At 42.0% G+C, this 22,799-nt stretch overlaps 1 protein-coding gene across 1 annotated transcript in view; it reads left to right on the plus strand.

Annotated features, from left to right (window-relative positions):
• The first annotated feature begins 15,754 nt into the window (after positions 1-15,754).
• Positions 15,755-22,799, plus strand: part of DNAJC3 (DnaJ heat shock protein family (Hsp40) member C3) — a 59,404-nt gene continuing 52,359 nt past the window's right edge. Inside the window, exon 1 of the mRNA XM_040267357.1 lies at positions 15,755-16,025. Within this exon, the coding sequence (XP_040123291.1) occupies positions 15,944-16,025 (82 nt within the window). The 5' untranslated portion in view covers positions 15,755-15,943. The remainder of the gene's footprint in view (positions 16,026-22,799) is intronic.

Genomic DNA, 22,799 nt, shown 5'->3' on the forward strand with positions numbered 1-22,799 from the left:
CTTTGCATGAAATGTTCCCTTGGTATCTCTAATTTTCTTGAAGAGATCTCTAGTCTTTCCCATTCTGTTGTTTTCCTCTATTTCTTTGCATTGATCGCTGAGGAAGGCTTTCTTATCTCTTCTTGCTATTCTTTGAAACTCTGCCTTCAGATGCTTATATCTTTCCTTTTCTCCTTGGCTTTTCGTTTCTCTTCTTTTCACAGCTATTTCTAAGGCCTCCCCAGACAGCCATTTTGCTTTTTTGCATTTCTTTTCCATGGGGATGGTCTTGATCCCTGTCTCCTGTACAATGTCACGAACCTCATTCCATAGTTCATCAGGCACTCTATCAGATCTAGGCCCTTAAATCTATTTCTCACTTCCACTGTATAATCATAAGGGATTTGATTGAGGTCATACCTGAATGGTCTAGCAGTTTTCCCTGTTTTCTTCAATTTCAGTCTGAATTTGGTAATAAGGAGTTCATGATCTGAGCCACAGTCAGCTCCTGGTCTTGTTTTTGTTGACTGTATAGAGCTTCTCCAACTTTGGCTGCAGAGAATATAATCAATCTGATTTTGGTGTTGACCATCTGGTGATGTCCATGTGTAGAGTCTTCTCCTCAGTGTGTGCTCAAACTCATGTCCATTGAGTTGGTGATGCCATCCAGCCATCTCATCCTGTGTCGCCCTTTTCTCCTCTTGTCTTCAACCTTTCCCAGCATCAGGGTTTTTTCCAATGAGTCGACTCTTCGCATTAGGTGGCCAGAATATTGGAGCTTCAGCATCAGTCCTTCCAATGAATATTCAAGGTTGATTTCCTCTAGGATTGACTGGTTTGATATATCCACTTTTCTTTCCCTATGGTGCCTCTTTCCTGTCCTGTACTGGCAGTTCCAGGCTGAAATTGCAGAGCCAGTCAGAAGCAGCTTGATTCCCCATTCCTAGATTTCTACAATCCATGTAAACAAGAAGTTATAACAGAGCTGCTGCTGGTGGTGTCAAGCACCCAGGGGAACAAGAAAATTATTTCTGGATTTCTTTTGGTCTAAAACAGTGGCTAGCATCCCCCTGGCTTCTGCTGACACATGATTTTGTGATGTTTTCCCCATTTCTAGCCCATAGAAATACTTATTTTGGCTTAGGCTCCAGCAAGTTTCTTTTTTTTTTTTTTCTGTTTGTTTTCTCGTTTTAGTTTCCATATCATTGCTATGAATTTGTAGTAGAGGCTCAACGAGTGAACGCTTTGAGTCCCATTGCCAATTGGTCTTTCCAGAGCCTAAGTAGCTATCAAATATATTTTGGCTATAGCCCATGGAGCTATAAATGAACAGGTCACTTCTGGATTCAAATTCTATTTTTCTTTCCATTCCTGGGCAACAGCAAGACCTTGTATGTTTTGGCAGAGTCACAACACCTTGAATATATTATAACCAGGAAACCTGATTACTCACTTGGTCCTAATCAATCCTATTTATCACCAACAAAATACATGCCATATTTATTTGTGTATCTCAGTCTCCATCTCTTGTTATCACGATAGTTCAGACTACTATCATCTTTTATCTGGTCTACAGCAATAGTCTCCTAACTGGCTCACAGTTTATCCCTTTCTTATTCATATGGGAGCCACTGGGATTACTCTTAAACCTAAAGCTAATAATGTCAGCCCTTTGTTTAAAATCCTTAAAATCCTTAAAACCAGGGACTTCCCTGGTGGTCCAGTGGCTAAGACTCAATGCTCCCAATGCAGAGCATTTGGGTTTGATCCCTGGTTAGGGAACTAGATCCCACATGCTGCCACTAAGAACTCACATGTTACAACTAAGACTGGCACAACCAAATAAATAATTTAAAAAAAAAATCCTTTGGTGACTTCCTGTTTTCAATGGGATGAGATAAAAACTCCCTTTTAACAGCCTAAATGGCACCATATGATCTGATTCTTTCCTACCTCCTGACATCATATTCTACTACTGTCCCCCAAGTTTATTACATTTCCACAATCTGTTCCTAAAACACTATAAAACTGCTTTTATTTCAAGGTCTTTGCACTTACTATTTCCTCTGTCGGGTTTCTAGGGTGACTGACTCATTTTCATAACTCTGGCCTCTTTCTTGCCTTCCCCCATTCTTGTACCCCCGCATCTATCAGCAGTCCTATTGGCTCTGCCTCCAAAAGTGAAAGTTGCTCAGTCATGTCCAACTCTTTGCGACCCCATGGACTGTATGTATAGTCCATGGAATTCTCCAGACCAGAATACTGGAGTGGGTAGCCATTCCCTTCTCCAGGGGATCTTCCCAACTAGGGGATCAAACCTAGGTCTCCCACATTGCAGGTGGATTCTTTACCAATTGAGCCCATATTCCAGATCCTCACACTTCCTTCCATCTTTGCCATTATCACCCTGGTCCATGGAACCCTGTTACACTCTCAGTCACTGTAACAGATATATTGATATTAGGGCTCACTGATTATCCGGGTGCCCCAACAAACTTCTGCATCCCTTTCAAGTTACATGAAGTCACGTCACTCACCATAGCCAATGGAGATACAAATGAACAGGTGACTTCTGGATTAAAGTTCTATTTTTCTTTCCGTTTCTGGGCAGCCACAAGCCCTTGTATGTTTTGGCAGAGTCACAGCACCTTGGGTATATTATTCACTACTTGTAGACATCTGCACAGGACCTACATTGGCCTTTGTGTGCTTTAACTGTATGTAACCCAGAAAGTTTGGTATGTTGTAGTTTCATTCTTATTTGAGTAAAACTATTTTCTCATTTCCCTTGATACTTCCTTTTTAACCCATGGAGTATTTAAAAGTGTGTTGTTACAAGTATTTGGAGATTTTCCTTTTGGAGATTTTTCCTTCCTAGTTTTCTAACAGAAACGACTTTTCTGTTATTGATTTCTAGGTTAATCGTATCATGGTTAGAGAACATACCTATGTAATTTAAATTCTTCTAATTCTTTTGTAATTTTAATTCTTTTAAATTGGTTAAGATTTGGTTCATTTTATGACCTATCTTGGTGAATGTTTCATGTGCGCTAAGAGAATGTGTATTGGTAGAGTGTTCTATAAATGTCAATTAAATTTAGTAGCTTGATGATCAATTCTACTGATTTTTTTCTTGTTGATTTTTTGTCTATTCATTCTATGTATTACTGACAGAAGAGTATTGACCACTCCAACTAAAATTGTGAATGTCTCTTCCTCCTCTCTGTTCTGCCAGTTTTTGCTTATATATTTTGAATCTCTGTTGTTAGAAACGTATCATGTAGGATTATTGTCTTCTTGGTGAATGGATTGTTTCATCACTATGTAATGTCCCACTTTATCCCTGATAATTTTCTTTGCTTTAAATTCTACTTTGTCTGATACTAATGTCATTGGCCCCTTCATGGATCATAGCATTACGGTGAAGGGGCTTGCATAACCCAATGAAGCTATGAGCCACGCTGCACAGGGCCACCCAAGTTGGCAGATCATAGTGAAGAGTTCTGACAAAATGTGGTCCACTGGAGGAGGGAATGACAAACCATTCCAATCATGTACAGGTGTGAAAGTTGGACCATAAAGAAGGCTGAGTACTGAAGAATTAATGCTTTGGAATTGTAGTGCTAGAGAAGATTCTGCAAGGAGATCAGACCAGTCAATCCTAAAGAAAATCAACCTGAATATTTGTTGGAAGAACTGATGCTGAAACTGAAGCTCCAATACTTTGGCCATCTGATAGGAAGAGCTGACTCATTGGAAAAGACCCTGATGCTGGGAAAGATGGAAGGTAAAAGGAGAAGGATGAGGATGAGATGGTTAGATAGCATCACCAACTCAATGGATATCAATCTGAGCAAACTCTGGGAGTGAGTGGAGAACAGCGGAGACGGGTGTACAGAGCATGGGGTTGTAGAGAGTCCGACATGATTTAGCGACTGAATAACAGTAGATGTAGTTGGCCACTCCAGCTTTCTTTTTAATGTGTTTTCATAGTTGTGCTGAGATCTAAAAATATTCTTTTAAATTGTGGTAAAAAATTTACCATCTTAACCATTTTTAAAGTGTACAGTTCAGCAGTATTAAGTATATTCACATTGTTGTGCGACAGATCTCTAGAACTTTTTCATAGTGTGAAACTGAAACTCATAGAAACTCACAGAGCCCACTGAACAAGTCCCAACTTCTTCCTCCCCCATCCCTCTGACAACCACAGTTCTGCCTTCCGTTTCTATAGGTCTCACTATTTCAGGTGCCTACTCCAGCTTTCTTTTGATTGGTGTCTGCATGATGAATGTTTTTCCATTCCTTTAAAACTTTTTTTAAAGTGATGATTCACGTGAGAGAAAATTCATTCATTGAAAGTCTGCACTCTGTGGTTTCTAGTATATTCACAGATACGTACACCCATCACCATTACCTAAATGTAGAGCATTTCATCATCCCAAGAAGAAACTATGCCCGTTAGTATTTTTCCATATTACCACTAATCTTTCTGCCTTTATGGAATTACCTATCTTGGGCATTTCACACACAATTTGTGACATTTTGTAAGCAGCTTCTTCCACTTAGCATAATCATTTTCAATGTTGTACCATGCATCTGTACTTCATCCCCTTTTTATAGCCAAAAACATTTTATGATTTTTAGCCCAGTTTGCCCATTCTCTTATTGATGGACATCTGGACTGTTTCCACGTTTTGACTATTATGAACATATAATAGCTAGGAAGGTTTGGCTACAAGGTTTTGTGTGAAGATGTTTCCAGTTCTGTAAACTATATGCCTAGGAGTAGAATTGCTGGGTCACATGGTAACTCTGTTTAACATTTTGATGTTTAACTGTTTTCTAAGGTTCCTGCACCATTTTACATTCCCTATAGCAATCTGTGAGTGCTCCCGTTTCTCCATACACTCACCAGCTTTTGCTAACGTTCATCTTGATTATAACCATCCTAGTGAGGAGAAGGCAATGGCACCCCACTCCAGTACTCTTGCCTGGAAAATCCCATGGAAGGAGGAGCCTGGTGGGCTGCAGTCCATGGGGTTGCTAAGAGCTGGACACGACTGAGCGACTTCACTTTCACTTTTGACTTTCATGCATTGGAGAAGGAAATAGCAACCCACTCCAGTTTTCTTCCCTGGAGAATCCCAGGGATGGAGGAGCCTGGTAGGAGGCCGTCTATGGGGTTGCACAGTCAGACACGACTGAAGCGACTTAGCAGCAGCAGCAGTGCACTGAGTATGAAGTTGTTATTGATTTGTATTTCCTTAGTGGCTAATGAGGGAGATGTTTAGATAGCATCACCAACCCAATGGACATGAATTTGAGCAAATTCCAGGAGGTAGTGAAGGACAGGGAAGCCCAGCGTGATGCATCCACAGGGTTGCAGAGTCAGGCATGACTTAGTGACTGAACAATAACAGCTAATTATGTGGAACATCTTTTCATGTATGTCTTGGCCATTTTCCCCCCATTTTTCTTCATTAGAATTTTTTTCTTTTTCTTTTGTCTTGGCCATTTTTATATCTTGTTTGGAAAAGATGTCTATCCAATTCCTTTGCCCATTTAAAAAATTGGGCTGTCTTTTTATTTTTGAGTTCTAAGAGGGTACTACCTCTTGAGAAATCTGTATGCAGGTCAGGAAGCAACAGTTAGAACTGGACATGGAACAACAGACTGGTTCCAAATAAGAAAAGGAGTACATCAAGGCTGTATATTGTCACCCGGCTTATGCAGAGTACGTCATGAGAAACGCTGGACTGGAAGACACACAAGCTGGAATCAAGATTGCCGGGAGAAATATCAATAACCTCAGATATGCAGATGACACCACCCTTATGGCAGAAAGTGAAGAGGAACTAAAAAGCCTCTTGATGAAAGTGAAAGCGGAGAGTGAAAAAGTTGGCCTAAAGCTCAACATTCAGAAAACAAAGATCATGGCATCCGGTCCCGGGAAATAGATGGGGAAACAGTGTCAGACTATTTTGGGGGGCTCCAAAATCACTGCAGATGGTGATTGCAGCCATGAAATTAAAAGACGCTTACTCCTTGGAAGAAAAGTTATGACCAACCTAGATAGCATATTCAAAAGCAGAGACATTACTTTGCCGACTAAGGTCTGTCTAGTCAAGGCTGTGGTTTTTCCTGTGGTCATGTATGGATGTGAGAGTTGGACTGTGAAGAAGGCTGAGCGCCGAAGAATTGATGCTTTTGAACTGTGGTGTTGGAAAAGACTCTTGAGAATCCCTTGGACTGCAAGGAGATCCAACCAGTCCATTCTGAAGGAAATCAACCCTGGGATTTCTTTGGAGGGAATGATGCTAAAGCTGAAACTCCCATACTTTGGCCACCTCATGCGAAGAGTTGACTCATTGGAAAAGACTGTGATGCTGGGAGGGATTGGGGGCAGAAGGAGAAGGGGACAACAGAGGATGAGATGGCTGAATGGCATCACGGACTCGATGGACGGGAGTCTGAGTGAACTCCAGGAGACGGTGATGGACAGGGAGGCCTGGCATGCTGTGATTCATGGGGTTGCAAAGAGTCGGACATGACTGAGCGACTGAACTGAACTGAAGATCGTACTTTATATATTCTAGGTAAGGAAGGTTCCTTACCAAATATGATTTGCAATTTATTTCTTCAATTTTATGCATTGTCTTCACTTTCTTGATGGTGTCATTTTTTTAAGAGAAATTTTATTTATTAATTTATTTTTGGCTGTGCTGGGTCTTCATTGCTTTGCTTGGGCTTTCTCTAGTTGCGGCAGGTGGGGGCTACTCTCTAGTTGTGCGGTGTGGGCTTCTCATGTTGGTTCAGTTCAGTTCAGTTGCTCAGTCATGTCTGACTCTTTGTGACCCCATGGACTGCAGCACACCAGGCTTCCCTGTCAATCACCAACTCCCAGAGATTACTCAAACTCATGTCCATTGAGTCGGTGATGCCATCCACGCATCTCATCTTCTGTCGTCCCCTTCTCCTCCCACCTTCAATCTTTCCCAGCATCAGGGTCTTTTCAAATGAATCAGTTCTTTGTATCAGTTGGCCAAAGTATTGGAGTTTCAGCTTCAGCATCAGTCCCTCCAGTGAATATTCAGGACTGATTTCCTCTAGGATGGACTGGTTGGATCTCCTAGCTGTCCAAGGGACTCTCAAGAGTCTTCTCCAACACCACAGTTCAAAAGCATCAATTCTTTGGCACTCAGCTTTCTTTATAGTCCAACTCTCACATCTATACATGACTACTGGAAAAACTGTAGCTTTGACTAGATGGGCATTTGTTGGCAAAGTAATGTCTCTGCTTTTTAATATGCTGTCTAGGTTGGCCATAGCTTTTCTTCCAAGGAGCAAGTGTCTTTTAATTTCATGGCTGCAGTCACCATCTGCAGTGATTTTGGACCCACCCCCCCCAAAATAAAGTCCGTCACTGTTTCTACTGTTTCACCATCTATTTGTCATGAAGTGATGGGACCAGATGCCATGATCTTAGTTTTATGAATGTTGAGTTTTAAGCCAACTTTTTCACTCTCCTCTTTAACTTTCATCAAGTGGCTCTTTAATTCTTCACTTTCTGACGTAAGTATGGTATCATCTGCATATCTGAGGTCATTGCTATTTCTCCCACAATCTTGATTCCAGCTTGTGCTTCATCCAGTCCAGAATTTTGCATGATATACTCTGCATATAAGTTAAATAAGCTGGGCAACAGTATACAGCCTTGACATACTCTTTTCCCAATTTGGAACCAGTCTGCTGGTCCATGTCCAGTTCTAACTGTTACTTCTTGACCTGCATACAGATTTCTCAGGCAGGTCAGGTGGTCTGATATTCCCATCTCTTGAAGAATGTTCCACAGTTTGTTGTCATCCACACAGTCAAAGGATTTGGCATAGTCAATAAAGCAGAAGTAGATGTTTTTATTGAACTCTCTTGCTTTTTTGATGATCCCACGGATGTTGGCAATTTGGTCTATGGTTTCTCTGCCTTTTCTAAATCTAGCTTGAACATCTGGAGGTTCATGGTTCATTGTAGTGTTGAAGCCTAGCTTGGAGAATTTTGAGCATTACTTTGCTAGCATGTGAGATGAGTGCAATGGTACAGTAGTTGAACATTCTTTGGCATTGCCTTTCTTTGGATTGCAATGAAAACTGACTTTTTCCAGTCCTGTGGCCACTGCTGAGTTTTCCAAATTTGCTGGCATTTTGAGTGCAGCACTTTCACAGCATCATCTTTTAGGATTTGAAATAGCTCAACTGGAATTCCATCACCTCCACTAGCTTTGTTCCTAGTGATGCTTCCTACGGCCCACTTGACTTCACATTCCAGGATGTCTGGCTCTAGGTGACTGATCATACCATCATGGTTATCTGAGTCATGAAGATCTTTTTTGTACAGTTCTTCTTGTACTGTGCCACTGTGTATTAATAATCTTCTGCTTCTGTTAGGTCCATATCATTTCTGTCCTTTATTGTGCCAATCTTAGCATGAAATGTTCCCTTGGTATCCCTAATTTTCTTGAAGAGATCACTAGTCTTTCCCATTCTATTGTTTTCCTCTATTTCTTTGCATTGATCACTGAGGAAGGCTTTCTTATTGCTCCTTGCTATTCTCTGGAACTCTGCATTCAAATGAGTAGATCTTTCCTTTTCTCCTTTACCTTCTGCTTCTCTTGTTTTCACAGTAAGGCCTCCTCAGACAACCATTTTGCCTTTTCACATTTCTTTTTCTTGGGCATAGTCTTGATCACTGCCTCCTGTATAGTGTCACGAACCTCTGTCCATAGTTCTTCAGGCACTGTATCAGATCTAATGCCTTGAATAGCTTCTCTTATTGAGGAGCACAGTCTCTAGAGCTCAAGCCCAGTGGTTGTGGCGCATGGGCTTAGTTGTCCCAGGGCATGTGGAATCTTCTTGGACTGGGGATTGAACCCATGCCCTCGGCATTGGCATGTAGATTCTTAACCACTAGAACACCAGGGAAGTCCAGTGGTGTCTTTTGAAGTACAAAATTTCTAAATTTTTGTGAAATTCATTTTATCCAGTTTCTCTTCTGTGCTTGTGCTTTTGGTTTTGTACTTAAGGTTTTATTCAGTTTAGGATTATGAAGATTTATTCCTGTTTTCTTGCAAGGGTTTTATAGTTCTAGATTTTATATTCAGGTCTATGACCCTATTTGAGTTATTTTTCGTATATGGTGTAAGGAAAGGGTCAAATTTCACTCTTTTGAATATATTGAATAGATACCCAGTTGTCCCAGCATCATTTGTTGCTTCCCTGGTGGGCTCAGAGGATAAAGCGTCTGCCTACAATGCAGGAGACACAGGTTCAACCCCTGGGTTGGGAAGATCCCCTGGAGAAGGGAATGGCAACACACTCCAGTACTCTTGCCTGGAAAATCCCATGGACTGATAAGTCCAGTAGGCCACAGTCCATGGGGTCACAAAGAGTCGGACACGACTGAGCAACTTCACTTCACATTTTCTCCATTGAATTATCTTGGCATCCTTGTTGAAATTAGTTGATCAGTGTGAAATTTTACCTTTCCTGTAGATAGCTTATAGTTGATTCATGTTATTTATTTTTGAATTATCCATTTTGACACTTTTTAATTACTATATTTATAACATTTACATTTAATGCAATTATGTATATATTTGGATTTAGATGTAAGGATTTGGAAAATAAGCATTAAGCCCTTATGACTTATGTTATTGAAGTTTTATAAGTCTTTTTCAAGACATTGGTTATTATAACTTCATTTAGTTAACTTAGAAACTTACAAGGTTTAAGTTTTTAAGTGTTTATTATATATAAAATGTCATGTATTAATACTGGAGAAGACATAGAACTGCTTTTTTGTTGAGATATAATTGACATATAGCATTGTATTAGTTTAGGTGTTTAACATAATGTTTTGAAATACACATGTTGTAAAATGATTATCACAGTAAGTTTAGTTACCTTTAATCACCACACATTAACAATTTTTTCCTTATGATGAGAACTTTTAAGATTTACTCTCTTAGCAACTTTCAAATATACCATACAGTATTGTTAAACATAGTCACCCTGCTATACATTACAGTCACAGGAATTTTTTATCTTGTAACTGGAAATTTGTACCTTTTGACCACCTTCACTATTTCACAATCCTTCCCCACCCACATCTCTGGCAACCACCAGTCTGTTCTTTTATCTATGAATTCAATTTTTGTTTCCACATATAAGTGAGATCATTCAGTATTTGTCTTTTTCTGTTTGACTTATTCACTCAGCATAATGCCCTCAAGCTCCATTCATGTTGCCTCAAATGGCAGGACTTCCTTCTTTTTTTATGGATGAATACTAGTTCATTGCATATATATGTATCCAAACACACTATATTCATCCATTCACCTGCTGATGGACAGTTAGATTGTTTCCATGTCTTGGCTATTGTAAATAACGCTGCAGTGAGCATGCTGGTGGACAAAGAGCTGTCTTTAAGTCAATATTAACTCATCCCAATTGTTGAAAGATTCACCTATTTATCAGAAATAGTTTGTGAACCTTTAAAAATACAATTTTAAACCTTCTATTCCAGAACCAAATATTAAAGAATCCCTGTCATGCTTCAAAATTTTTATCTTACAATTACTGTAACATAGGCTATCATTTACATACACTTGTTCATATTTTAAAAACAAAGTACAGTTAATGAACTTATAGAGATTTTGATTATCTGGACTATAATATTCTTAGAGTGTATACGTAACAGATTTTAAATCAAGTAATAGTTTGCCAAGTGAAGGGAAAAGAGAGAAAATAGGAAAAAACAAGAGAGGAGCAGGTTTTAGACAACTAAGAAACTGTCTATTCTCTTTCTTCTGCAAGGAAAAGGAAGTTTAGATGCAAAAAACTTATACAATCACTCATTACTATTGATGTAGTCCTTCACAATTAAGTACACATTTTTTCTGAAATAATTTTAGAATAAAGCTGCAAGGATGCTACAGAGAGGTCCTAAACACTCACTCATTTATTTCCCCCTATTGCTAACGTCTTACATATAATCATGGTGCATTTGTCAAAATTAAGGAAGTAAATAATGGTCCATCACTATTAACTACACTTGAAACTTTATGTGGATTTCGGCAGTTTTCCCAGTAATACCTACTTTCTATTTCTGGATCTGGTTTAAGATAGCACCTTTTAGTCATCATGTCTCCTTAGTGTCCTCCTGTCTATTTAGTTTTGAGGAGTACTGATCAGGTATTTTAAAGACAGTCCCTCGATTTTCTATTAGGTGATTATTTTTTTTTCATATTTACACTAGATTATAGAATGGAGAAGGCAATGGCACCCCACTCTAGTACTCTTGCCTGGAAAATCCCATGGATGGAGGAGCCTGGTAGGCTGCAGTCCATGGGATCTAGAAGAGTCGGACATGACTGAGTGACTTCACTTTCACTTTTCACTTGCCTGCATCGGAGAAGGAAATGGCAACCCACTCCAGTGTTCTTGCCTGGAGAATCCCAGGGACGGGGGAGCCTGGTGGGCTGCCGTCTATGGGGTCGCACAGAGTCGGACACGACTGAAGCGACTTAGCAGCAGCAGCAGCATAGAATGGAAGGAATATCACAGAGGTGAAGTACCCTGCCCATGACTTTGAATCAGGAGTATACAGAATATCTATAGCCTCACATTAGTAATATTTACTTTGACCACCTGGCCAAGTTAGTGTTTGCCTATCTCCACCCTGGTCTTTAAAAGCTAGTCAGTAAGACCACATTCAAGGGAGAGGGGAGTTCAGGTCTACCGCCTGAAGTGTGGGGTGGGGGGGGGCAGGGAGTATCACATTAAGCTGAATAGCTTCCCCACCTAAAGATATCTACGTTTTGAATCCCCAACAACCTTGTATTTTATGGCAAAAGGGATTGCGCGCATGTGAGTAAATTGAGGCTGTTGTGGGCAGAGAATATCCTGGATTATCTGGAGGGATTCTAAATAATTAATTACAAAGATCCTTATAAGATGAAGGAGGAAGGTCAATAAAGAGAGAAAATGATGTGATGAAGGAGACAGGTTGATGTGGCCAGAAGCCTGCTAACAACATAAAAGAAGGTGGTCAAACAGAGGACTGGCTTTTTTAAAGCCAGATTTCTACATGAGAACACCGAAGTTGGATCAGAGTCTTCAAATTGCTGCAAAGAGGTAGTAAACTTAGAGGGGTAACGTTTTACCATCAGGTTGGCAAAAACTATGGAAATCAGTTATATTTGGTGACGGTATGTGGGGACATAAATAGTTGTTAGGAATACAAATGACCCTGACTTTTAGGGAAAATAGTCTAACAGTATATCTTAAATATTAAATGTGCAGTCTTTGACAAAGTAATCTGATGTTTAGAAATCCCTTTGACAGAAATCAAAGCTAAAGTTCATAAAGATAAATGTAGAAGGATGTATACTACGTCATTCATTATGTGAATTACAATGCTGCCTATTTTGTTTTTGAAGTGAAGTCGATCAGTCGTGTCCAACTCTTTGCGACCCCATGGACTGTAGCCTACCAGGCTCCTCTGTCCATGGGATTTTCCAGGCAATAGTACTAGAGTGGATTGCCATTTTTGGTTCAAAAAGATGTTTTAAGTATCATACTTGCTTTTGAACCATTTATTTCTCCCCATGGCTAATCCATCAGCAAATCTTATCTTCTTTACCTCCAGAAACTGTGTTCTAGATCTGTCCATTCCTCTTTGCCAGTATTATTTTACTGGTCAGTAAACACAAATCAATATATTTTTATATATTACAATTATATAATATTGGTGGTTTTGCATATACCACAATTTAAATATTCTACTATTATTTTAAATCTTTTAATATCATACTGAATAGGTGCTATTAATTACTGTAGGGTGTTTATGTTTAATTTTTAAAAGTACTGCATAAATGTTGATAAATGCAAACAATATTTATAATTTTCTCTACAATCACTGGATTACTTTGATTTTATTGGCAGGGATGACCAGGTGAAAACCATGCCCAGATGAGCACTGGAGAAAACATTCCTAAGCATTTTATACATAGAGATAATTTTAGCCCTGGACACTAACTGCAGTCTAAAATAATGTTTCCTTTCTTTGTTGTAAAGTTCTCTCTTCCACAGGATACTTTGTAAATCTTAGTTTTAAGATTTCAGGCTTCATTGATAGGCAAGTTGATCAGTGAATTTTTAAAATCACTCAACATTGAAGGCCCTTGTTATTTATTATCTATGGAGAAGGAAATGGCAACCCACTCCAGTATTCTTGCCTGGAAAATCCCATGGACGGAGGAGCCTAGTAGGCTACGGTCCATGGGATTGCAAAGAGTCGGCCACGACTGAGCGACTTCACTTCAGCACAATGTCTGTCCTCTCCTTAATCATTTTTAATTTCCATTCTTAGAACGTCTTTAGCACTGCTCTTCCTTAAGATCAAGATCACAGACAGGCAGCATTCTGGTGATAAGTCATGGTATAGTATTATTTGTTTGGGCTCCCCACGGTGGCTAGGTGGTAAAGAATTTACCTGCCATGCAGGAAACTTGGGTTCAATCCCTGAGTTGGGAAGACCCCCTGGAAAATGAAATGGCAACCCGCTCCAGTATTCTTGCTTGGAAAATTCATGGACAGAGGAGCCTGGGGGCTACAGTTCATGAGATGGCAAAGATTCAGACACGACTGAGCAACTAAACAACAACAAATTATTTGCTCACAAAATTCTGTCCTCATTATGTTCAACATTTTGTTAGCTGCCTTGGCCACAGTATTTTATCCAGATGATGTCTTCACTAACTACTTGTGGACACTAAAATCATCTGCTCTTTTTTCACTAACACTGCCTTGTGATGGTCGATAAGGAAAAGTGAAGTGAAGGTGTTAGTTGTTCAGTCATGCCCAATTCTCTGCGACCCTATGGACTGTAGCCTGCTAGGCTCCTCTGTCCACGGAATTCTCCAGGCAAGAATACTGGAGTGGGTAGCCATTCTCTTCTCTAGATCTTCCTAACCCAGAGATTGAACCCAAGTCTCCTGCATTGCAGGCAGATTCTTTACTTTTTGAGCCACCAGGAAAGCCCTATACGGGAAAGGACAAAACAAAAATTAAAAAAAATTCCAAAGAGGAGTCTCATGATCTCACTCTTGTTAGAAGTATGAATAACACTTGCTTGCATGTGTGTGTCCCAAGTACCTCCAGTTGTGTCTGACTCTTTGGACCTTAGCCTGCCAGGTTTTTCTGTCCAAGGGATTCTCCAGGCAAGAATACTGGAGTGGGTTGCTATGCCCGCCTGCAGGCGAGCTTCCCCACCTAGGGATCAAACCAGCGTCTCTTACATCTCCTGCATTGGCAGGCTGGTTCTTTAACACTAGCCCCACCTGGGAAGCCCACATAATGCTTTATATTTTAGAAAAATTTGTACTCCCTTCCTGAAACCTCAGAGCAAACCGTTGAGGCTATCAGTGTCATACCCACTTTACAGATGAAGATAGCTTTAGCTAAGAGGTGTGGTGTGCAGCAAAATTTTGTGGATTTGAATCCTCCCCTGTTCACATTATATTGTATTACACTTTCCACCACAACTACTAAGGGACTGTGTTTTTGGCTTGTTTTTCCTTTCTGCAAACCATTTCCTTTGCATTAATTCCCTCTGGAATAAAAGCTTAGAAAATTCACTATGCTATTTATCATTCATGAGTTCTAAAGTGTACAGTACCACCAAGGAAGCAAGTGTAATCTGGAAAAGTAACAACTTTACACTTGACAACGCTTAGCACAGAAAGGCATTACTGTCTCACCCAAAGGGAAGCATCGCTGGTGTATAGCGTGCATTGTGTTGGGGATGCCAGAGGAAGTGGATGTGAACAAGTTTAACGCTCAGACTGCAGAACTTGAACTTTATCTTGTTCACGTCTCTCAAGTTTCATCTCATAAGCACAAGATACAAAATCCAGTCCTAACAGCTCTTTTTTCCCCCGCCCTTATAGTTGACGTCGGCTGTACTCTCAACAGCCCTTTGCCCTCTTAGCTGCTGTGCTTCCTAGGTTTCTTTTGCACAAAATCTTCCAGAATTGCTCTTTTCTGGACACGCTGGTCCCCTGGACGGTCGGGGGCTGGGTCCCAAGCTTCCATGCCATTAACCTCACTTAACCTGCCTTAGGACCCTAACGTACTTGACTGTGCCTGAAAAGCTCCCTGAAATATTCCTGGCTCCATCGGTTAACCCTACTTTACTGCGCTCCAGGTTCTCGTGCTCTCCTCAGGGTTCGGTCCGTATTGGTTCCGAGACGCTCAGCGGGAGGGCAGCAAGCTCTGCGACTCGTCCTGTTCCGCAATCCAGCCCCGAAGACTTCCTGGTACCAGGTCTGGCTTCTCATCCCGGACGCGTCGGCTTCCCTTCTCTCTCTCCAAACACCACACCGGAAAACCTCGGATTGCTGACAGCCGCCTCCTAGCCAAGCCGGCGCGCTGGGGGCCGATCCGAAAAGAATTGGGCGGCCTGCGCATGCGGACTCGGCGGCCGCCACACAAGCCTCCCGGGGCCGCCTCCCCTCGGCCCGGCCGCGGCGGTTTAGAGCTCCTGACAGCTCCGCCACCGGCGGACGCAGCCTCGTCTCGTGCTTCCACGTTATCCTATCAGAGGCGGGGCGGGGCGGCGGCCCCCGCGGCCTATCAGCGCGAACCACGATCCCGGCGAGCCCAGTAGGAGCGCGGCCAGAAAGGAGGCGATTGGGCCGCGGCGGCTCTGGGGGCGTGGCGTAGCCAGGTCCCCGCCCGCCGCCGCCGCCGCCGCCGCTGCCTCCTCCCTCCCCTGGGCGCCAGCCGCCTTAGGCCCGAGCGAGAGCGGACGGCGGGCGGGCGGCCGCAGCTGCAGCCTGAGCGCCGCGGCGGGGGGCTAGTGGGCCCCGCAGCTTTACTTCTCCTCTGCGCCCGCGCTCTCGGACATGGTGGCCCCCGGCTCTGTGACCAGCCGGCTGGGCTCGGTGTTCCCCTTCCTGCTGGTCCTGGTGGACCTGCAGTACGAAGGTGAGTCGTGTCCCGCCCCGGCCCGGAGGAGGCGCGCTCCGGGTGGGGTGGAGGGGCGGCCAGGCCTCCCGGCGCTTCCCCGCCGAGCGTCTCGGGGCGGCCGGGGCGGGAGCCGGGGACTCCGCGGCCGGCCTGGGCCCGAGCCCGCCCCAGGGCGGGGGCCGGCTCCCGGTTCCGGGTTTGTCTGGGGGAGAGGTGCGGGCAGCGGCGGGCCGCGGGACCGCGCGTATGGACTGAGGGGCCGGGTCGGTGGGCTCGGCGGGAAGCGGGGCGGCGACTTCTGGGGAGTCTTAGGGCGCGGAGACCCGGGCGGCCTCGCTTGGGACCCTCGATCGGCGCCGGGGGCTCCGGGTCGGCGGTGCTGGGAGGAGGCTGTAAAGGTGGCCTGAAGGGAAGCTGCTTTGGCTTTGGAGTTCCAGGAGGTGGAGGGGACAGTGTCGTGTTGGATGTTAGAAGTGAGTAACCGTCACCCCACTCTGTTCTGGGTTGTGTCTTGAAGTTGTTAGTTTGGTGCGTTAAGGAGCCGCTGCTGAAATTCAAGCTCCCGGCGGGCAAGGCACTAAAAGTTTGTGGCTTTACAGTTTCCAGTCTGGTGTCAACTCAACCTTTCCTTTTACGAGTTCCCTGGGGTGGGGGTGGGGTGGTAGGGAATCCACTTTTAAGAAGATACGAACGCTAATTTTCGCTGCAGTCCTACAGTTTGGCGTGTTGGCTGCTCTTAACAGAACAGGAAACTGAGAGTTGTCCCGTCTTAGTTGTCAGCGGACAGGAGTAAGAATGAAAGCCGCGAGTGCCCATTAATCTGATGTTCCAAGCGTGGTTACCCTGCGCGATATTCGAGTATAGTGAAGTTATCTCGTGCACTCCACTGTTTCCAGCCCCGTGTACAGGCTAGTAGTCACGGAGGTCAAATTAAACAGTTTAATATTGGACTATTAGAGGGAGTGAGGAGATGAACGCAGGAATTGTTTCTGGTAAAATCCCCTCCAGATTTTCAGCTTACAAAAAGAGTAATACTCTCCGATTTTTAGGTCTTATTCATAGCAGCGTGTTTTTTGTTTTTTTTTTGGGGGGGGTGTTCTGGAGGACCATATTTTTTTTTAAATCAGAAAGCAGAATATGTGGCATGGCAACATTGGGAAAAAGAATTTGACAGTGAGGCTGCCCCAGAAAAATATATGGAATTGGAACTGGAATGCCTGGACCATGACCTTTAATATAGGTCATGTATTCCACTTCTTTTACCTATTTTAATGTTAAATATCTTCTACCCTATGAAGTGTAGTACTAATGTCGAGTTAGCATTAATTAATTTTGGCCACTTAAGAGAAAGTTGAGCTTCCTTGGTGGCTCAGATGTTAAAGAATCCGCCTGTAGTGCGGGAGACCTGGGTTTGATCCCTGGGTCAGGAAGATACCCTGGAGAAGGGAATGGCAACCCATTCCAGTGTCCTGGCCTGGAGAATTCCATGGACAGAGAAGCCTGGTGGGCTACAGTCCATGGGATTGCAAAGAGTTGGACACCACTGATGGACTGATACTTAACTTTGAAGAGAAAGTTGCCTATGTTCTGCTTAATGTGAGTTATTATTTTAAGTTACACAGGTATACACTTGTGTAAGATTTGCCTTTTCCACTGGCTTATAGCCTGTCTTTTTAGAATCACTGTTCTGTATATGATTCTGTAGGACTTTAACACTTCCTATCTATCTTGTAGTATTTTCCAGAAGGAAAACCTCACCCAAGAGCTATTCACCCAATGTGGAACGCGTGGTGACATTTCACAAAGGGGTGCCAAAGAGGGTGAAGTAGCCAGGACTTGGTCCAGGTGGTAGAGAAGAAAGGAAAAAGTTCTTAAACTTATTGACAGTGACTGGCACCCCCCTGGGCACCTTTCTGTAAGCTGTCTCCTGTTCATGGAGGTACAAGATGTTGGTTCTACTCTCCAGATGAGGAAACTGAGGCTCTAAGAATTTAGGTTGGATAAGGTCACATAGCTGTTAACTCTTAAGAGACATAAGTTGAACTTACATTATTTGACTCTAAAGTTAATCTTGCTTGTGGACTGGAGACAGAAGTTAAGTGGCTGAGGCTGTCCTGTGGGCCCAAGCACTTGTAAGTGGTGGCAGCTGAGAAAATTCAGCCTTTCTATTTGTTTGCCACCAGCAGTAATGAACAGGAAGAGAATTTCCTGACATCTTTAATACAGTGGTTCTCCAGCTTGAGTGTGTGGCCACCTGGATTCCTTTTTAAACAAAGTGCTGAGCCTCACTCCCAAAGTCCTTGATTCAGTAAGTCTAGGTGGGACCTGAAATTTTGCATATCTAAAAAGGAATCACTGGTATAATGAGTTATGCAGTGGAGTTAAATTAGGTATCTGTTGTGTAAATCAGGTGTCTGCTTTATTTGATGGAGATATAAAGATAGGAAAGAACCTCTGACAGCAAGCTGTCAGCTCCAGTTTTCCCAAGTAAGTTGTGTGTCTGAGTTTTCTAACTTAAGTCTTTCTGGAGGCATTTAGGACTGTGTGATTCCATTGTTGAGCCTAAGGCTTGGAGACAGAAGAAACAGAACAGGTATGAGAAGAGTGCATATGAAACAAAGAGTTGTATTGCAGAGTGTCCCCAATAATTAGCTTAGGGGCCTAGTTTTGTCTGATTTAAAAATACTTATTTTTTCCCCTAGGCTTTTCTGTTAATTGTAAGTCAGAGAATTGAAGTATTTAATAGGCTCATGAATTGAAAGGTTAAATCTTTTAGCACCCCTTTTCAAAAAGGCCTTTGAAAGAAGGAAGTCTGAAGCACTAGTTTAGGAATAGAATTTTTGGAGCAGAAGGAAAACTTTTGTATTATCTACTTTAGTATTCTTATGTTACAGATAAGGAAGCTATTTTAATTCTCTGCTAATGGTGTGTTCTATTTGGTGATTTAAGTGGGAACATAACCTGGGAACCAAACCTTCTTTTATCTCTTTCTTCCTTAACATTCTTTCTGTACTCAGTTTATCTTTAATTCACTGAACTGACCTGACAAAACCATATACTTTGGACACTGGGAAAAGAATGGTTACAAAAGATGGTGATACTTTTTATGTGAACTGTGCTCGCTAGGATTTTCTTGACATTATTTAAATATGAAGATAATAAATAGCAAAAGCAAAGGACTTTCAGTAATTTATATACCCCCTACCCCTCACCTGTGGTTTCTCTTTTCTTGGTTTCGGTTACTTGTGGTAAACTGTGGTGTGAAAATATTAAATGGGAAATTCCAGAGATAAACAATTCATAAGTTTTAAATTGCAAACCTTTCTGAATCGCATGATGAAATCTCACGCGGTCTTGCTCTGGCCATGAATCATCTCTTTGTCCCCTGTATCCAGCCTGTCACTTAGTAGCCATCTGGATTATCAGCACTACTGCAGGGCTTGTGTTCAGGTAACCCTTCTTTTACTTAATAATGGCCCTAAAGTGCAAACCTAGAGATGCTGACAATTCGGAAGTTTGGATGTGCCAAGAGAAGCTGTAAACTGCTGCCTTTAAGTGAAAAAAGTCTGTGTCTGAGTGAGGAAAGAAAAAACAAAACAAAACTGTATGCTAGGTTGCTGAGATCTGTGGTAAGAATTCATCTCCTATCTGTGAAATTGTGAAAAAGGAAAAAGTTAATTTGTGCTAGTTTGGCCATTGCACCTCAGACAACAGAGGTTGTGGTCACAGTCTGTGATAAGTGCTCAGGTAAGATGGAAAAGGCATTCCATTTGTACAATAAGATATTTTGAGAAGAGGGCACAACATTCACATCTTTTATTATAGTATATTGCTATAATTGTTCTATTTTACTATTGTTGATCTCTGTGTCTAATTTATAAATCAAGCTTATCATATTGTTAAGTGCGTATGAATAGGAGAATATAATGTGTACATAGTGTGTGAGTGAAAGTCGCTCAGTCTTGTCCGACTCGTTGCAACCGCATGGACTATAGAGTCCATGGAATTCTCTAGGCCAGAATGCTGGAGTGGGTAGCCTTTCTCTTCTCCAGGGGATCTTCCCAATCCAGGGCTCAAACTCAGGTCTCCCGCATTGTGGGCAGATTCTTTACCAGCTGAGCCACAAGGGAAGCTGAAGAATACTGGAGTGGGTAGCCTATCCCTTCTCCAGTGGCTCTTCCCAACTCAGTAATCGAACCGGGGTCTCCTGCATTGCAGGTGGATTCTTTACCAATTGAGCTATCAGGGATGCCCTAAAAGTACTATCTGTGGTTTTGATAACCACGGGGATTTTGGAATGTATTCCCTGAGAATAAGGGACTAAGTATTCTAGCAGACTCTCAGAGAGCTTCTAGAAAATTATTTTAAGTTCATCTAATGATATAGGCTATTATTTAGCAGTAGTGTCCAGGTCCCAATTCACTTGACTAGGTAGTACTTACTGAGCAAGTGCCCAGAAATGGAGTAGTTTAGTTTCTGTGGGATGGGGGGAGTTGTGCTGAAATGGGATGGCCAATAGTCAATAGGCTTTACTTTCCCATATGAAGTTAATGAATTGTGGTTAAGTTTAATTTCTGTTGCCATAGTGTTCCTTTGATTATTGTCCAGTTATTAATCTTTCTTTGTATGGAAATATCATGGGAACGCAGTCACTCACTCTTAAGAACAAAAACATCATGTCAGCCATAAATTGATTTTTCAAGATCTTTGGGATGCTGCTTTTAAAATTTTTGAAGGTAAGTTTTAAAAATCTGATGAGTTTGTGTTATTCAGAGTTCTAGAATACAAAGACTCATTTAATCAGTTAGCAGAGGCTTCACCATAGTGTTCTTTATAGGTGAGATACATGCAGTATAGAACTCTTGGTTTTTGTCTTTGCATTTATAGACAACTTGGGGATATAACACATGTTTTGTGAAGCATCTGTGTTCTTTTGCTACTTGCTCAATGTGAATTTCATGATCCATCTTGTAGGCAGTCCATTGGAAGCACCCTTTGATTTTCTTGTCCGTGTAATCTTTGGTTTTATTCACGTGCCAAAATTTGAACTGATTTAAATTCAACCTGGCCAGCTGGTTTGTTGAACCTCAGAGCTGATCATGGATGGAGAAAAATGAAGATAACCTTGCTGTCAGGTCTCATTTTAAGCCTATAGTCTCTATTTCCAATGCATACTCAGTACTGCTAACATTCCTCCCTACAGTTCCTACAGTTCCCTAGTGTTCTTGAAAGTCCGTGTCTCACACCTTTTCTTCTTTCTTTAAATCTCCAGCTGAAATCCTCCTTTCTTTTCTTCCTCCTTCTTTATTTTGGCTGCACGAGGTCTTAGTTGTGGCATGCCGGATCTAGTTCCCTGACCAGGGATGGAACCCAGATCCCCTGCGTTGGGAACTCAGAGTCTTAGCCACTGGACCACCAGGAAAGTCCCTCTTCCTCATTCTTTGTGACCAGGGGTCCCCAACCTCTGGATCTCATGCCTGTTGATCTGAAGTGAAGCTGATGTGATGATAATAGAAATAAAGTACACAATAAATGTGGTGAGCTTGAGTCATCCTGAAACCATCTCCCCTCCTCAACCCTATCCATGGAAAAATTGTCTTCTAGGAAACCTGTCCCTGGTGCTAAAAAGGTTGGGGCCTGCTGTTTTAGACTTTTTTGTCTTTATTGAGAAAATGAAAGCCATCACAGGGCAGTTTCTTCTTCTTTCTACCTCTCAGTTTAGTAGCCTACCTGTATTTTTACCCATTCTGCTACTTTTTTAACATTAATGATTAAAAAAAAATCCCTCCTCTTGGCAAAATCCAATTTTATACTTACGCCCTGGATTCCATTTCCTGTCACCATCTGAAAACACTGCTTCTACAGTTACAGTTTTTCTCCTGTATCATCGCTTTCTTCCTCTACTGGGTCACTGACATCAGCACTCCAGCAGGCTGTAGTGTTTCCCTCTTAAACTGGGCTTCGATGTTATGTGTCGTTTTAGCTACTGAACAGTATCATCGTTTGTCTTGAGAGCGGAACTTCAGAGAGTCGTTGGTAGTCTCTTGCTATATGCTCATCATCTTTCCTCTTCTCAACACAGTAGAGCCTGCAAAGCCTTACGTATCTGACTCCTCCTATTTGCTTAGATATTTTTTATCTTAATCGTCTCTTTCACTGTGCTCCTGCCACATCAACTTGACTTCCAAATGCCCAGCTCATTTCTGATGTAGGTGTCTTTATTCTTGTTGTTCCTATACTCTGAAGATTTCAGAGAACAGCTTTCCAAATGAGCATTCATATTTCAGCCCTGACATACTGTTTAAGAAGCATGCTCTAGGTCAGTTAATAATCTCCCTTTGCCTTTTTGTGTTTTCTTCATAAAACTTAATGTTGTCCTCAATTACTTGATTTGTATTTCTTGTCTGTCTGCCTCTCTAGAATATAAGCTTTATGGAAGGTGCTCTTATCTCTGTACCTAAACTATGTTGACATGGAGTAGATTTGCAGTAAATGTTTTCAAAATGGATGAGTGAGGTTGACTGTTCTTTTTTTTTTATATGAACCCTTCTAAACTGATTTACCAAGTTGAAGTTCATTGAAAAAGGAAACCCATCACAACATGTATGCTTTCACATTTAACTGAAGCGAAGACTAAAGTCCATTGGAACTGAGCAAACGTGGTTACAACAGATCTTATTTTCCTAGTTTACCCAGGAGGATTTTGGCGTATACGTAGTTCATATGTACTTGCTACGTAACTCAGCCTTGTCTTCCTTTAAGTCTGTGTGTGTGTGTGTGTGTGTGTGTGTG

The sequence above is a fragment of the Oryx dammah genome, unplaced genomic scaffold (genome assembly GCF_014754425.2).
Source record: "Oryx dammah isolate SB20612 unplaced genomic scaffold, SCBI_Odam_1.1 HiC_scaffold_24, whole genome shotgun sequence".
Lineage (NCBI taxonomy): Eukaryota > Metazoa > Chordata > Mammalia > Artiodactyla > Bovidae > Oryx > Oryx dammah.